The 19,057-nt window shown below is 39.0% G+C and overlaps 1 protein-coding gene across 5 annotated transcripts in view; it reads right to left on the bottom strand.

The window, feature by feature from the left end:
• Nucleotides 1-19,057, bottom strand: part of mpp4a (MAGUK p55 scaffold protein 4a) — an 89,433-nt gene that overhangs the window by 29,204 nt on the left and 41,172 nt on the right. For 4 of the 5 annotated variants that reach the window (XM_046346651.1, XM_046346560.1, XM_046346292.1 and 1 more), the window contains 8 exons: nucleotides 16,496-16,513; nucleotides 16,337-16,378; nucleotides 16,196-16,216; nucleotides 16,008-16,022; nucleotides 14,051-14,098; nucleotides 12,223-12,390; nucleotides 11,939-12,019; nucleotides 7,385-7,478 (listed from right to left, as the gene is read on the bottom strand). In XM_046346651.1, coding sequence (XP_046202607.1) covers nucleotides 7,385-7,478; nucleotides 11,939-12,019; nucleotides 12,223-12,390; nucleotides 14,051-14,098; nucleotides 16,008-16,022; nucleotides 16,196-16,216; nucleotides 16,337-16,378; nucleotides 16,496-16,513 — 487 coding nt within the window. The remainder of the gene's footprint in view (nucleotides 1-7,384; nucleotides 7,479-11,938; nucleotides 12,020-12,222; nucleotides 12,391-14,050; nucleotides 14,099-16,007; nucleotides 16,023-16,195; nucleotides 16,217-16,336; nucleotides 16,379-16,495; nucleotides 16,514-19,057) is intronic. The other variant, XM_046346482.1, reaches the window with a different exon arrangement.

Here is a 19,057-nt window from a genome sequence, read left to right on the forward strand (position 1 = left end):
ATGTGAGTCATGGGGTACTTTATAGGGCACCTAATATCACATTTACATGTGAGTCATGGGGTACTTTATAGGGCACCTAATATCACATTTACATGTGAGTCATGGGGTACTTTATAGGGCACCTAATATCACATTTACATGTGAGTCATGGGGTACTTTATAGGGCACCTAATATCACATTTACATGTGAGTCATGGGGTACTTTATAGGGCACCTAATATCACATTTACATGTGAGTCATGGGGTACTTTATAGGGCACCTAATATCACATTTACATGTGAGTCATGGGGTACTTTATAGGGCACCTAATATCACATTTACATGTGAGTCATGGCACCTAATATCACATTTACATGTGAGTCATGGGGGACTTTATAGGGCACCTAATATCACATTTACATGTGAGTCATGGGGTACTTTATAGGGCACCTAATATCACATTTACATGTGAGTCATGGGGTACTTTATAGGGCACCTAATATCACATTTACATGTGAGTCATGGGGTACTTTATAGGGCACCTAATATCACATTTACATGTGAGTCATGGGGTACTTTATAGGGCACCTAATATCACATTTACATGTGAGTCATGGGGTACTTTATAGGGCACCTAATATCACATTTACATGTGAGTCATGGGGTACTTTATAGGGCACCTAATATCACATTTACATGTGAGTCATGGGGTACTTTATAGGGCACCTAATATCACATTTACATGTGAGTCATGGGGTACTTTATAGGGCACCTAATATCACATTTACATGTGAGTCATGGGGTACTTTATAGGGCACCTAATATCACATTTACATGTGAGTCATGGGGTACTTTATAGGGCACCTAATATCACATTTACATGTGAGTCATGGGGTACTTTATAGGGCACCTAATATCACATTTACATGTGAGTCATGGGGGACTTTATAGGGCACCTAATATCACATTTACATGTGAGTCATGGGGACTTTATAGGGCACCTAATATCACATTTACATGTGAGTCATGGGGTACTTTATAGGGCACCTAATATCACATTTACATGTGAGTCATGGGGGACTTTATAGGGCACCTAATATCACATTTACATTTGAGTCATGGGGTACTTTATAGGGCACCTAATATCACATTTACATGTGAGTCATGGGGTACTTTATAGGGCACCTAATATCACATTTACATTTGAGTCATGGGGTACTTTATAGGGCACCTAATATCACATTTACATGTGAGTCATGGGGGACTTTATAGGGCACCTAATATCACATTTACATGTGAGTCATGGGGTACTTTATAGGGCACCTAATATCACATTTACATGTGAGTCATGGGGTACTTTATAGGGCACCTAATATCACATTTACATTTGAGTCATGGGGGACTTGGGGGACTTTATAGGGCACCTAATATCACATTTACATGTGAGTCATGGGGTACTTTATAGGGCACCTAATATCACATTTACATTTGAGTCATGGGGGACTTTATAGGGCACCTAATATCACATTTACATGTGAGTCATGGGGTACTTTATAGGGCACCTAATATCACATTTACATGTGAGTCATGGGGTACTTTATAGGGCACCTAAATATCACATTTACATGTGAGTCATGGGGTACTTTATAGGGCACCTAATATCACATTTACATGTGAGTCATGGGGTACTTTAATGGGCACCTAATATCACATTTACATTTGAGTCATGGGGTACTTTATAGGGCACCTAATATCACATTTACATGTGAGTCATGGGGACTTTATAGGGCACCTAATATCACATTTACATGTGAGTCATGGGGTACTTTATAGGGCACCTAATATCACATTTACATGTGAGTCATGGGGTACTTTATAGGGCACCTAATATCACATTTACATGTGAGTCATGGGGTACTTTATAGGGCACCTAATATCACATTTACATGTGAGTCATGGGGTACTTTATAGGGCACCTAATATCACATTTACATGTGAGTCATGGGGTACTTTAATGGGCACCTAATATCACATTTACATTTGAGTCATGGGGTACTTTATAGGGCACCTAATATCACATTTACATGTGAGTCATGGGGGACTTTATAGGGCACCTAATATCACATTTACATGTGAGTCATGGGGTACTTTATAGGGCACCTAATATCACATTTACATGTGAGTCATGGGGTACTTTATAGGGCACCTAATATCACATTTACATGTGAGTCATGGGGTACTTTATAGGGCACCTAATATCACATTTACATGTGAGTCATGGGGTACTTTATAGGGCACCTAATATCACATTTACATTTGAGTCATGGGGTATTTTATAGGGCACCTAATATCACATTTACATGTGAGTCATGGGGTACTTTATAGGGCACCTAATATCACATTTACATGTGAGTCATGGGGTACTTTATAGGGCACCTAATATCACATTTACATGTGAGTCATGGGGTACTTTATAGGGCACCTAATATCACATTTACATGTGAGTCATGGGGTACTTTATAGGGCACCTAATATCACATTTACATTTGAGTCATGGGGGACTTTATAGGGCACCTAATATCACATTTACATGTGAGTCATGGGGTACTTTATAGGGCACCTAATATCACATTTACATGTGAGTCATGGGGGACTTTATAGGGCACCTAATATCACATTTACATGTGAGTCATGGGGTACTTTATAGGGCACCTAATATCACATTTACATGTGAGTCATGGGGTACTTTAATGGGCACCTAATATCACATTTACATTTGAGTCATGGGCTACTTTATAGGGCACCTAATATCACATTTACATGTGAGTCATGGGGGACTTTATAGGGCACCTAATATCACATTTACATATGAGTCATGGGGTACTTTATAGTGCACCTAATATCACATTTACATGTGAGTCATGGGGTACTTTATAGGGCACCTAATATCACATTTACATGTGAGTCATGGGGTACTTTATAGGGCACCTAATATCACATTTACATGTGAGTCATGGGGTACTTTATAGGGCACCTAATATCACATTTACATTTGAGTCATGGGGTATTTTATAGGGCACCTAATATCACATTTACATGTGAGTCATGGGGTACTTTATAGGGCACCTAATATCACATTTACATGTGAGTCATGGGGTACTTTATAGGGCACCTAATATCACATTTACATGTGAGTCATGGGGTACTTTATAGGGCACCTAATATCACATTTACATGTGAGTCATGGGGTACTTTATAGGGCACCTAATATCACATTTACATGTGAGTCATGGGGTACTTTATAGGGCACCTAATATCACATTTACATGTGAGTCATGGGGTACTTTATAGGGCACCTAATATCACATTTACATTTGAGTCATGGGGGACTTTATAGGGCACCTAATATCACATTTACATGTGAGTCATGGGGTACTTTATAGGGCACCTAATATCACATTTACATTTGAGTCATGGGGGACTTTATAGGGCACCTAATATCACATTTACATGTGAGTCATGGGGTACTTTATAGGGCACCTAATATCACATTTACATGTGAGTCATGGGGACTTTATAGGGCACCTAATATCACATTTACATGTGAGTCATGGGGTACTTTATAGGGCACCTAATATCACATTTACATGTGAGTCATGGGGTACTTTATAGGGCACCTAATATCACATTTACATGTGAGTCATGGGGTACTTTATAGGGCACCTAATATCACATTTACATGTGAGTCATGGGGTACTTTATAGGGCACCTAATATCACATTTACATTTGAGTCATGGGGACTTTATAGGGCACCTAATATCACATTTACATGTGAGTCATGGGGTACTTTATAGGGCACCTAATATCACATTTACATTTGAGTCATGGGGTACTTTATAGGGCACCTAATATCACATTTACATGTGAGTCATGGGGTACTTTATAGGGCACCTAATATCACATTTACATGTGAGTCATGGGGTACTTTATAGGGCACCTAATATCACATTTACATGTGAGTCATGGGGTACTTTATAGGGCACCTAATATCACATTTACATGTGAGTCATGGGGTACTTTAATGGGCACCTAATATCACATTTACATGTGAGTCATGGGGTACTTTATAGGGCACCTAATATCACATTTACATGTGAGTCATGGGGTACTTTAATGGGCACCTAATATCACATTTACATGTGAGTCATGGGGTACTTTATAGGGCACCTAATATCACATTTACATGTGAGTCATGGGGTACTTTAATGGGCACCTAATATCACATTTACATGTGAGTCATGGGGTACTTTATAGGGCACCTAATATCACATTTACATGTGAGTCATGGGGTACTTTAATGGGCACCTAATATCACATTTACATGAGTCATGGGATGGGCACCTAATATCACATTTACATTGAGTCATGGGGTACTTTAATGGGCACCTAATATCACATTTACATGTGAGTCATGGGGTACTTTAATGGGCACCTAATATCACATTTACATGTGAGTCATGGGGTACTTTATAGGGCACCTAATATCACATTTACATGTGAGTCATGGGGTACTTTAATGGGCACCTAATATCACATTTACATGTGAGTCATGGGGTACTTTATAGGGCACCTAATATCACATTTACATGTGAGTCATGGGTTACTTTAAAGGGCACCTAATATCACATTTACATGTGAGTCATGGGGTACTTTAATGGGCACCTAATATCACATTTACATGTGAGTCATGGGGTACTTTAATGGGCACCTAATATCACATTTACATTTGAGTCATGGGGTACTTTATAGGGCACCTAATATCACATTTACATTTGAGTCATGGGGTACTTTATAGGGCACCTAATATCACATTTACATTTGAGTCATGGGGTACTTTATAGGGCACCTAATATCACATTTACATGTGAGTCATGGGGTACTTTAATGGGCACCTAATATCACATTTACATTTGAGTCATGGGGTACTTTAATGGGCACCTAATATCACATTTACATTTGAGTCATGGGGTACTTTATAGGGCACCTAATATCACATTTACATGTGAGTCATGGGGGACTTTATAGGGCACCTAATATCACATTTATATGTGAGTCATGGGGTACTTTATAGGGCACCTAATATCACATTTACATTTGAGTCATGGGGTACTTTATAGGGCACCTAATATCACATTTACATGTGAGTCATGGGGTACTTTATAGGGCACCTAATATCACATTTACATGTGAGTCATGGGGTACTTTATAGGGCACCTAATATCACATTTACATTTGAGTCATGGGGTACTTTATAGGGCACTTAATATCACATTTACATGTGAGTCATGGGGTACTTTATAGGGCACCTAATATCACATTTACATGTGAGTCATGGGGTACTTTAATGGGCACCTAATATCACATTTACATGTGAGTCATGGGGTACTTTATAGGGCACCTAATATCACATTTACATGTGAGTCATGGGGTACTTTAATGGGCACCTAATATCACATTTACATGTGAGTCATGGGGTACTTTATAGGGCACCTAATATCACATTTACATGTGAGTCATGGGGTACTTTAATGGGCACCTAATATCACATTTACATGTGAGTCATGGGGTACTTTAATGGGCACCTAATATCACATTTACATGTGAGTCATGGGGTACTTTAATGGGCACCTAATATCACATTTACATTTGAGTCATGGGGTACTTTATAGGGCACCTAATATCACATTTACATGTGAGTCATGGGGTACTTTAATGGGCACCTAATATCACATTTACATGTGAGTCATGGGGTACTTTATAGGGCACCTAATATCACATTTACATGTGAGTCATGGGGTACTTTATAGGGCACCTAATATCACATTTACATGTGAGTCATGGAGTACTTTATAGGGCACCTAATATCACATTTACATTTGAGTCATGGGGTACTTTATAGGGCACCTAATATCACATTTACATGTGAGTCATGGGGGACTTTATAGGGCACCTAATATCACATTTACATGTGAGTCATGGGGTACTTTATAGGGCACCTAATATCACATTTTACATGTGAGTCATGGGGTACTTTATAGGGCACCTAATATCACATTTTACATGTGAGTCATGGGGTACTTTATAGGGCACCTAATATCACATTTACATTTGAGTCATCTAACAGACGCTCCTATCGGGTACGAGTTACATTTGAGTCATGTAACAGACGCTCCTATCCGGGTACGAGTTACATTTGAGTCATGTAACAGACGCTCCTATCCGGGTACGAGTTACATTTGAGTCATGTAACAGACGCTCCTATCCGGGTACGAGTTACATTTGAGTCATGTAACAGACTCTCCTCTCCGAGTACGAGTTACATTTGAGTCATGTAACAGACGCTCCTATCTGGGTACGAGTTACATTTGAGTCATGTAACAGACGCTCCTATCCGGGTACGAGTTACATTTGAGTCATGTAACAGACACTCCTATCTGGGTACGAGTTACATTTGAGTCATGTAACAGATGCTCCTATCTGGGTACGAGTTACATGTGAGTCATGTAACAGACACTCCTATCTGGGTACGAGTTACATTTGAGTCATGTAACAGACACTCCTATCTGGGTACGAGTTACATTTGAGTCATGTAACAGACGCTCCTATCGGGGTACGAGTTACATTTGAGTCATGTAACAGACACTCCTATCTGGGTACGAGTTACATTTGAGTCATGTAACAGACGCTCCTATCTGGGTACGAGTTACATTTGAGTCATGTAACAGACGCTCCTATCCGGGTACGAGTTACATTTGAGTCATGTAACAGACGCTCCTATCGGGTACGAGTTACATTTGAGTCATGTAACAGACGCTCCTATCGGGTACGAGTTACATTTGAGTCATGTAACAGATGCTCCTATCGGGTACGAGTTACATTTGAGTCATCTAACAGATGCTCCTATCTGGTACGAGTTACATTTGAGTCATGTAACAGACGCTCCTATCCGGGTACGAGTTACATTTGAGTCATGTAACAGACGCTCCTATCTGGGTACGAGTTACATTTGAGTCATGTAACAGACGCTCCTATCCGGGTACGAGTTACATTTGAGTCATGTAACAGACGCTCCTATCTGGGTACGAGTTACATTTGAGTCATGTAACAGACGCTCCTATCCGGGTACGAGTTACATTTGAGTCATGTAACAGACGCTCCTGTCCGGGTACGAGTTACATGAACAATTAGCGTTAAGGATATCTACAGATTTTTCACCTTGTCGGGATTCGGGATTCGAACCGGCAACCTTTCACTTACTGGCCCAATGTTCTTAACCGCTAGTCTAAGAGGTAGGCTACTTGGAAATTACTAGAACTAACATGAAACCAAATCACTAGCATTACCTGTGGTTGCACACCATGTAATCAAACAGCTCTTTGGTGACAAAGTTATATTCTTTGCCAGTCACCTCTCCATCTCTGGCTGGTCGCGTTGTGTCTGAGAACGATAAAACATCCATACAGAATTACAACCCACCTCTATCACATCACAACAACACAGAGGATACTTACAGTACAGAGATACATAAAGGATACATAGAGGATACATACAGTACAGAGATACATAGAGGAGACATAGAGGATACATACAGTACAGAGATACATACAGGAGACATACAGTACAGAGATACATAGAGGATACATACAGTACAGAGATACATAGAGGAGTCATAGAGGATACATACAGTACAGAGATACATAGAGGAGTCATAGAGGATACATACAGTACAGAGATACATAGAGGAGTCATAGAGGATACATACAGTACAGAGATACATAGAGGATACATACAGCACAGAGATACATAGAGGAGTCATAGAGGAGACATACAGTACAGAGATACATAGAGGAGACATACAGTACAGAGATACATAGAGGATACATACAGTACAGAGATACATAGAGGAGACATAGAGGATACATACAGTACAGAGATACATAGAGGAGACATACAGTACAGAGATACATAGAGGAGACATAGAGGATACATACAGTACAGAGATACATAGAGGATACATACAGTACAGAGATACAACCCACCTCTATCACATCACAACATACACCACATAGGACAACCACTAAAACACAATAACATCAGTCAGAACAGACCGCAAGTCCAGTTATGTGACAAGATAATACATAGAGGAGACATAGAGGATACATACAGTACAGAGATACATAGAGGAGACATAGAGGATACATACAGTACAGAGATTTATAGAGGAGACATAGAGGATACATACAGTACAGAGATTCATAGAGGAGACATAGAGGATACATACAGTACAGAGATACATAGAGGAGACATAGAGGATACATACAGTACAGAGATACATAGAGGAGACATAGAGGAGACATAGAGGATACATACAGTACAGAGATACATAGATGATACATAGAGGATACATAGAGGAGACATAGAGGATACATACAGTACAGAGATACATAGAGGATACATACAGTACAGAGATACATAGAGGAGACATAGAGGAGACATAGAGGATACATACAGTACAGAGATACATAGAGGAGACATAGAGGATACATACAGTACAGAGATACATATTATTATTATTACATAGAGGATACATAGAGGATACATACAGTACAGAGATACATAGAGGAGACATAGAGGAGACATACAGTACAGAGATACATAGAGGAGACATAGAGGAGACATACAGTACAGAGATACATAGAGGAGACATAGAGGATACATACAGTACAGAGATACATAGAGGATACATAGAGGATACATACAGTACAGAGATACATAGAGGATACATAGAGGAGACATAGAGGATACATACAGTACAGAGATACATAGAGGATACATACAGTACAGAGATACATAGAGGAGACATAGAGGAGACATAGAGGAGACAGAGATACATAAAGGATACATAGAGGATACATACAATACAGAGATACATAGAGGAGACATAGAGGATACATACAGTACAGAGATACATAGAGGAGACATAGAGGATACATACAGTACAGAGATACATAGAGGAGACATAGAGGAGACATACAGTGCAGAGATACATAGAGGAGACATAGAGGAGACATACAGTACAGAGATACATAGAGGAGACATAGAGGAGACATACAGTACAGAGATACATAGAGGAGACATAGAGGATACATACAGTACAGAGATACATAGAAGAGACATAGAGGAGACATACAGTACAGAGATACATAGAGGAGACATAGAGGATACATACAGTACAGAGATACATAGAAGAGACATAGAGGAGACATACAGTACAGAGATACATAGAGGAGACATAGAGGATACATACAGTACAGAGATACATAGAGCATACATACAGTACAGATATACATAGAGGAGACATAGAGGAGACATACAGTACAGAGATACATAGAGGAGACATAGAGGATACATACAGTACAGAGATACATAGAGGAGACATAGAGGAGACATACAGTACAGAGATACATAGAGGAGACATAGAGGATACATACAGTACAGATATACATAGAGGAGACTTATGGTCTGATTGTACTGTATGCTGTAACATTAAGATGTCCATTCACTGGAACTAAGGTGCCCAGCCCCGAACTATGAAAAACAGCCCATTTCCTCATCCACCAAACTTTACAGATGGCACTATGCATTGGGCAGGTAGCGTTCTCCTGCCATTCGACAAACCCAGATTCGTAAGTGGGACTGCCAGATGGTGCAGTCCGATTCATCACTCCAGAGAATGCATTTCCACTACTCCAGAGTCCAGCAAGCTTTACACCACTCCAGCCGACGCTTGGCATTGCGCATGGTGATCTTAGGCTTGTGTGCGGCTGCTCGGCCATGGAAACCCGTTTTATGAAGCTCCATACAAACAGGTATTTTGTTGACTTTGCTTCCAGAGGCAGTTTGGAACTCGGTAATAAGAGTGGCAACTGTGGACAGAGGATTTTTACGCGCTACTGTTGGAGGAAATTATAGTTGAAATGATTAATTATGTATACATTTAAATTAGAACCATTTATTTTAAAACTATTATGTTGTGGTATGAAATGTATGGGTTCTTGGTTAAACTAGGACTGAAAATGTAGGTAAAACAAATGAATTGTCTGTACCTTGCGGGTTTAAGGGAGAAGGAGGCTATATCTTTTCAGAAAGATAAGAATGTTCTTTGATGTTCCATTAGTGGAGAAGAGTATATCTTTTAGACAGATTGGAATGTTTGTTTTATGAGGGGAGTAGAAGACAATCTCCAGACCTGAAGACACTGCGCTATTGTGTAGATCGGAGAAAGTGTGAGAACTGATGACGTCATTTTGATCTTCTCTTTAAAATGAAATGTTCTTTGTATTTTGGGTCAGTACTCATCAAGAATAAATGCTGAACTTGTTTTTAAGACTGGTTCCTTTCTATTTCATGCAAATGATACATTTACAACTTATTATGAAATAGATAAGAGTGTGAATTTGGTTTTGACTACAAAACATGTAGGAATTTAGAATTCCTCTAACAGCTACACGCTTCCGCACTCGGAGGTCCCGTTCTGTGAGCTTGTGTGGCCTACCACTTCACTGCTGAGACGGTGTTGCTCCTAGATGTTTCCACTTCACAATAACAGCACTTAAAGTGTCCACATACACTATACAGTGGGGCAAAAAAGTATTTAGTCAGCCACCAATTGTGCAAGTTCTCCCACATAAAAAGATGAGAGGCCTGTAATTTTCGTCATAGGTACACTTCAACTATGACAGACAAAATGAGAAAAAAAAAATCCAGAACATCACATTGTAGGATTTTTTATTAATTTATTTGCAAATTATGGTGGAAAATAAGTATTCGTTACATGCTGAGTACTTAGCAGGACAGGAGAACGGTGAAATTCACGTACTTGTTGTAATTGTGTTGTAATGTGCCCCTGACTATCCGTACATTTTTAAATACAAGAAAATGGTGCAGTCTGGTTTGCTTCATAGAAGGAATTTAAAATGATTTATACTTTTTAACTTCTACTTTTGATACTTAAGTATAGTTTAGCAATTACATTTTTAACGTTGACACTTAAGTATATTTAAACCCAAATACTTATAGACTTTTCCTCAAGTAGTATTTTACTGGGTGACTTCCACTTTTACTTCAGTAACTTTCTATGAAGGTATCTATACTTTAACTCCAATTGGATCCTTTTTTCCACCACTACATATACTGTAGTTCTTGACTTCATTTCTCTCGTGAATCAATTGGGTACTTTTTCCACCATTGAATATAAACTTATGATACTAGACACTACAGATGGAATATAAACTTATGATACTAGACACTACAGATGGAATATAAACTTATGATACTAGACACTACAGATGGAATATAAACTTATGATACTAGACACTACAGATGGAATATAAACTTATGATACTAGACACTACAGATGGAATATAAACTTATGATACTAGACACTACAGATGGAATATAAACATGATACTAGACACTACAGATGGAATATAAACTTATGATACTAGACACTACAGATGGAATATAAACTTATGACACTAGACACTACAGATGGAATATAAACGTATGATACTAGACACTACAGATGGAATATAAACTTATGATACTAGACACTACAGATGGAATATAAACATGATACTAGACATTACAGATGGAATATAAACATGATACTAGACACTACAGATGGAATATAAACTTATGATACTAGACACTACAGATGGAATATAAACTTATGATACTAGACACTACAGATGGAATATAAACTTATGATACTAGACACTACAGATGGAATATAAACATGATACTAGACACTACAGATGGAATATAAACATGATACTAGACACTACAGATGGAATATAAACATGATACTAGACACTACAGATGGAATATAAACTTACGAGGCACAGCTCCCTGGAAGGTGTGTGGGTTGAGTTTGATCAGTCTTTTCCTCAGTTCATTCACCCCGACACCAGAAGGACCTGTAGAAACACACATCGTCAGCCCTACACCACTACAGTAGATGTGATACCCCAACCTATAAGCTGTGTCTGTAAGACTGTCTCAGAGGGTTTAGGAAGACTCATGTCTGTTTCCCCTGTGACAAAGGACAATAACAAATAATTTCATCATCATCGTCTTCTGATACAAAACATAAACAATATATAAGCAGTGAGCTCCTCACCTACGAGGATGATCAGTCTGTGCGGGTCGTCAGGTCGTCTCTTGTAGCTGACCACCTCTTCATAGGGGCTGGACAGAGCCGAGGTGTTGGGAGAACAGGAGTAGCAGGATTGGCGACGCTTACGGTGGGTCATCCTCCTCCACAGACGGAAACTCCGCCGGAATCCCGCTGGAAACAACAATAATGACTACAAGATAAACATCAACAACAACAACAACAATAACATCAACAACATAAACGACTACAAGATTAACATCATCATCAACAACAACAATAACGACTACAAGATTAACATCATCAACAACAACAACAATAACGACTACAAGATAAACATCATCAACAACACCATAAACGACTACAAGGTTAACATCAACAACAACAAACGACTACAAGATAAACATCAACAACAACAACATAAACGACTACAAGATTAACATCATCATCAACAACAACAATAACGACTACAAGATTAACATCATCAACAACAACAACAATAACGACTACAAGATAAACATCATCAACAACACCATAAACGACTACAAGATTAACATCATCATCAACAACAACAATAACGACTACAAGATTAACATCATCATCAACAACAACATAAACGACTACAAGGTTAACATCAACAACAACAAACGACTACAAGATAAACATCAACAACAACATAAACGACTACAAGATTAACATCATCATCAACAACAACATAAACGACTACAAGGTTAACATCAACATCAATAACGACTACAAGATAAACATCAACAACAACAACAAACGACTACAAGATAAACATCATCAACAACAACATAAACAACTACAAGATAAACATCAACAACAACAACAACATAAACGACTACAAGATTAACATCAACAACAACATAAATGACTACAAGATTAACATCAACAACAACAACAACAATAACGACTACAAGATAAACATCAACAACAACATAAACGACTACAAGATTATCATCAACAACAACAACAACATAAACTACTACAAGATTATCAACAACATAAACGACTACAAGATTAACATCAACAACAACATCAACAACAACAAACGACTACAAGATAAACATCAACAACAACAATAACGACTACAAGATAACCATCAACAACAACATAAACGACTACAAGATTATCATCAACAACAACAACAACAATAACGACTACAAGATAAACATCAACAACAACATAAACGACTACAAGATTATCATCAACAACAACAACAACATAAACTACTACAAGATTATCAACAACATAAACGACTACAAGATTAACATCAACAACAACATCAATAACAACAAATGACTACAAGATAAACATCAACAACAACAACATAAAAGACTACAAGATTAACATCAACAACAACATAAACGACTACAAGATAAACATCAACAACAACAACAACATAAACGACTACAAGATAAACATCAACAACAACATAAACGACTACAAGATTAACATCAACAACATAAACGACTACAAGATTAACATCAACAACAACAAACGACTACAAGATAAACATCAACAACAACAACATAAACGACTACAAGATTAACATCAACAACAACAAACGACTACAAGATAAACATCAACAACAACAACAACATAAACGACTACAAGATTAACATCAACAACAACAACAACATAAACGACTACAAGATAAACATCAACAACAACAACACCATAAACGACTACAAGATCATCAACAACATAAAAGCTGTAAATCTATGGTGCAAGCATCGTTATCTTACAGAAAAAATAAGGATGATTGATTGATAAAAGTGTCAATGAATTTGTCAATGAAAAACCATCTTACAGATGTAGATGCCACCCATCGCTCCTTCTTCAGCCTCTTCGGGATACACTGGGAACATTCATTACAATGGTATTATCTACGGGGCATTCAGGAAGTATTCCCCCGAGACTTATTCCACATTTTGTTGTGTTACAGCCTGAATTCAAAATGGATTAAATATATGTTTTTGTCTCACTCATCTACCCACAATACCCCATAATGACAAAGTGAAAACATGGTTTTAGATTTTTCTGGGTCAGTCTCTACGAGCTGTGAGTCTTCTGGGTCAGTCTATAAGAGCTGTGAGTCTTCTGGGTCAGTCTCTAAGAGCTGTGAGTCTTCTGGGTCAGTCTCTAAGAGCTGTGAGTCTTCTGGGTCAGTCTCTAAGAGCTGTGAGTCTTCTGGGTCAGTCTCTAAGAGCTGTGAGTCTTCTGGGTCAGTCTCTAAGAGCTGTGAGTCTTCTGGGTCAGTCTCTAAGAGCTGTGAGTCTTCTGGGTCAGTCTCTAAGAGCTGTGAGTCTTCTGGGTCAGTCTCTAAGAGCTGTGAGTCTTCTGGGTCAGTCTCTAAGAGCTGTGAGTCTTCTGGGTCAGTCTATAAGAGCTGTGAGTCTTCTGGGTCTGTCTCTAAGAGCTGTGAGTCTTCTGGGTCAGTCTCAAGCTGTGAGTCTTCTGGGTCAGTCCATAAGATGAGTCTTTTCAGTCTCTAAGAGCTGTGAGTCTTCTGGGTCCGTCCATAAGAACTGTGAGTCTTCTGGATCAGTCTCTAAGAGCTGTGAGTCTTCTGGGTCAGTCCATAAGAGCTGTGAGTCTTCTGGGTCAGTCTCTAAGAGCTGTGAGTCTTCTGGGTCAGTCTATAAGAACTGTGAGTCTTCTGGGTCAGTCCATAAGAGCTGTGAGTCTTCTGGGTCAGTCCATAAGAGCTGTGAGTCTTCTGGGTCAGTCTCTAAGAGCTGTGAGTCTTCTGGGTCAGTCTATAAGAGCTGTGAGTCTTCTGGGTAAGTCTATAAGAACTTTCCACACCTGGATTGTGCAACATTTGCCCATGATTCTTTTCCAAATTCTTCAAGCTCTGTCAAATTGGTTGTTGATCATTATTAGATAACCATTTTCAGGTCTTGCCACAGATTTTCAAGCTGATTTAAGTCAAATCTATAACTCTATAAGTATCTCCAGTGTAGATGTGGCCTTGTGTTTTAGGTTATTGTCCTGCTGAAAGCTGAATTCATCTCCCAGTGTCTGGTGGAAAGCAGACTGAACCAGGTTTTCCTCTAAGATTGTTCCTGTGCTTTATCCTGAAAAACTCCTCAGTCCTTAATGATTACAAGCATACCCATAACATGATGCAGACACCACTATGCTTGAAAATATGGGCAGTTGTCAGCGTTGTGTGTATAGGTGGCAGGGAAGTCAGGCACAGGAGAGTCAAAATGAAGTGTAAATGGACATGAGGGGAAACAGAGGGTTAAATACACAACAGGTAATGAATGGGATTGAAAACAGGTGTGTGGGAAGACAAGACAAAACCAATAGAAAATTAAAAATGGATCAATGATGGCTAGAAGACCGGTGACGTCGAACGCCGAGCACCGCCCGAACAAGGAGAGGCAACGACTTCGGTAGAAGTCGTGACAGCAGTGGTACTCAGTAATGTGTTGTATTGTATTGCCTCCAAACATAACACAAAGTAGTTGTAGTTTTACTTTAGTGCCTTTCAAAAAAAATCTAAAAACATAATTCCACTTTGACATTATGGGTTATTGTGTGTAGGCTATTGACCAAAATAATCTACATATAATCCATTTTTAATTCAGGCAGTAACACGACAAAATGTGGAAAAAGTCAAGGGGTGTGAATACTTTAATATGGTTTTATACTCTCCAAACCAAGAGAATACATACATAAATAACTACTACAGTAAACAGTCAAATTATAAATTGACAAAACGATTCACAGCAAGAAATATGAATTGGTATATTGACCTTCTCTGAGGTCCTCTAGAATATCACACCGGTGGAAAATAAAGAGAAGATAAACCTCGTGAATAACGCTCTCTGTCTTTTCATCGTACAGATGAACCACAAAAGATACTGATGAACACTATATTGAAAGAAAACAGATAAATCTACAGAATCTATCAAAACCATGACTCTAATAAAAACTTACCTACCAGATTCAAAATCTTCTTCATCTAATAAAGACCGATCAAAAAAAAAAAGTGTTAATTCACTGCCTGTTATTACGTAGCAATAGTAGTTAGTATACAACAGATTACTATAAGAGTGATATGGAATGAGGACGATGTGGTTACCTGCTATGGCACCATTCCCACTGTTGGTCTTAACGTCGTCCTCTGGAAGAGAAAACACAAGGTCAAACAGAGATCCTGCTACTGTCTCGGTCAAGACAAATCCAAGTCCCCCCACCCCCCCACCCACAGAGAAAGTATTTGTTGATATATTGTACATACCATCACCAGCTATACTCACTTTAGGGTCAGCAGAGAAGACAAAGGAAACAGAACTCATGATAAAGACATTTGGACAACCTGACTGAAACACTGAACACGCAAAAGAGGGTGGAGCTTTGTGGTCCACATTTTACAGAAGCTCTATGTATCTTATCTAGAATTCATACTGTAGAGTGCTGTGACTTTGGCTATGGATATTCAAGATCATTTTTACTTATAATAATAATTAACTTAACATAATTTACTTAACAAAGACTTACATGCTTCTGATTTAATTAATTCGTTTTTTTATCCAAATGAACTGAACGAACCGTTAAGGTGTTTTGACATAGACAGATCCCTTGAATTTACGGTATCAGTAGTTATCATTGACATCAACAATAGTCTTAACAGTGAATTTACATCACGTCTTTCACGTGACACAAAGGGAAGTGTTGAAAACATGTGAGAATTCGTTAAGGACGGGACTTACGAGAGAGTTTCTCTCTTTCCTTTGAATTAGCCCTCTGGCTAATTATTTTGGCTGAGGAAACTCAGAATATGACAACAGGAAAAATATGCCAAGGCGCTATTCCTTTGGCAACACAGAATGAGCGTGTGCTCGTTATGGCATTTTCAGACCTCACGGTGGAGGCCGTTGTTTTATAGCTCAATGAATATACACTACCGGTCAAAAAAATGTTTTGCAAATATAAATATTATAATATTAATAAATAATATAAATATTTTTAAAATAAAAATATAAATATATATATATTTTTTTGTTTAACACTTTTTTGGTTACTACATGATTCCATATGTGTTATTTCATAGTTGTGATGTCTTCACTATTATTCTACAATGTAGAAAATAGTAAAAATATAGACAAACCCTTGAATGAGTAGATGTTCTAAACCTTTGACCGGTACTGTTCGTTTTGTCCAGGTGGGAAAGGGCGGTGTGGAGTGTGATTGAGGTTGCATTATCTGTGGACCTGTTGGGTCAGTATGTGAATTGGAGTGGGTCTAGGGTTTCTGGGCTAATGGTGTTGATGTGAGCCATGACCAGCCTTTAGGCAGGTTATCTTCACTTTCTTGGCAACAGGGACTATGGTGGTCTGTTTGAAGCATGTAGGTATTACAGACTCGGTCAGGGAGAGGTTGAAAATGTCAGTGAAGACACTTGCAAGTTGGTCCGTGCATGCTGTGAGCACACGTCCTGGTAATCAGTCTGTCCCTGCGGCCTTGTGAAAGTTGACCTGTTACCAACCCTTAGTAAACTTTTGGAAAAAATTATGTTTGACTAGATACAATGCTATTTTACAGTAAACACATTGACAACAGATTTTCAGCACGCCTATAGAGAAGGGCATTCAACAAGCACCGGCACTTACACAAATGACTGATTGGCTGCTGCTGGTAAATCGTATCTGTTATGTCTTTACATCCCCTTCTATATTGTGTTTTGAGGGTTACATGTTATATGTGTTATGGCTTCACAACCCCTGCTATAATGTGGATAAAGAGTTACCTGTCTAACAGAACACCGAGGGTGTTCTTTAATGGAATCCTCCTCAAATATAATCCAGGTAGAATCAGGCATTCCCCAGGGCAGCGCTCTTGGCCCCTTACAGACACATGTACACATGGATGTCGTATTGTAGATATGTGGTAGTAGAGTAGTGGTCTGAGGGAACACACTTAATGTATTGTAGATATGTGGTAGTAGAGTAGTGGTCTGAGGGAACACATTTAATGTATTGTAGATATGTGGTAGTAGAGTAGTGGTCTGAGGGAACACACTTAATGTATTGTGAAAAGTGATATGGAATGTAATGTCATGTAATATTTTTTATTATATAACTGCCTTAATGTTGCTGGACCCCAGGAAGAGTAGCTGCTGCCTTGGCAGGAACTAACGGGGATCCATAATAAACCCCAGGAAGTGTAGCTGCTGCCTTGGCAGGAACTAATGGGGATCCATAATAAACCCCAGGAAGAGTAGCTGCTGCCTTGGCAGGAACTAATGGGGATCCCTAAAAACCCCAGGAAGAGTAGCTGCTGCCTTGGCAGGAACTAATGGGGATCCATAATAAACCACAGGAAGAGTAGCTGCTGCCTTGGCAGGAACTAATGGGGATCCATAATAAACCCCAGGAAGAGTAGCTGCTGCCTTGGCAGGAACTAATGGGGATCCATAATAAACCCCAGGAAGAGTAGCTGCTGCCTTGGCAGGAACTAATGGGGATCCCTAATAAACCCCAGGAAGAGTAGCTGCTGCCTTGGCAGGAACTAATGGGGATCCATAATAAACCCCAGGAAGAGTAGCTGCTGCCTTGGCAGAAACTAATGGGGATCCATAATAAACCCCAGGAAGAGTAGCTGTTGCCTTGGCAGGAACTAATGGTGATCCATAATAAACCCCAGGAAGAGTAGCTGCTGCCTTGGCAGAAACTAATGGGGATCCATAATAAACCCCAGGAAGAGTAGCTGCTGCCTTGGCAGAAACTAATGGGGATCCATAATAAACCCCAGGAAGAGTAGCTGCTGCCTTGGCAGGAACTAATGGGGATCCATAATAAAC

The sequence above is a fragment of the Oncorhynchus gorbuscha genome, linkage group LG01 (genome assembly GCF_021184085.1).
Source record: "Oncorhynchus gorbuscha isolate QuinsamMale2020 ecotype Even-year linkage group LG01, OgorEven_v1.0, whole genome shotgun sequence".
NCBI classification, from domain to species: Eukaryota; Metazoa; Chordata; class Actinopteri; order Salmoniformes; family Salmonidae; genus Oncorhynchus; species Oncorhynchus gorbuscha.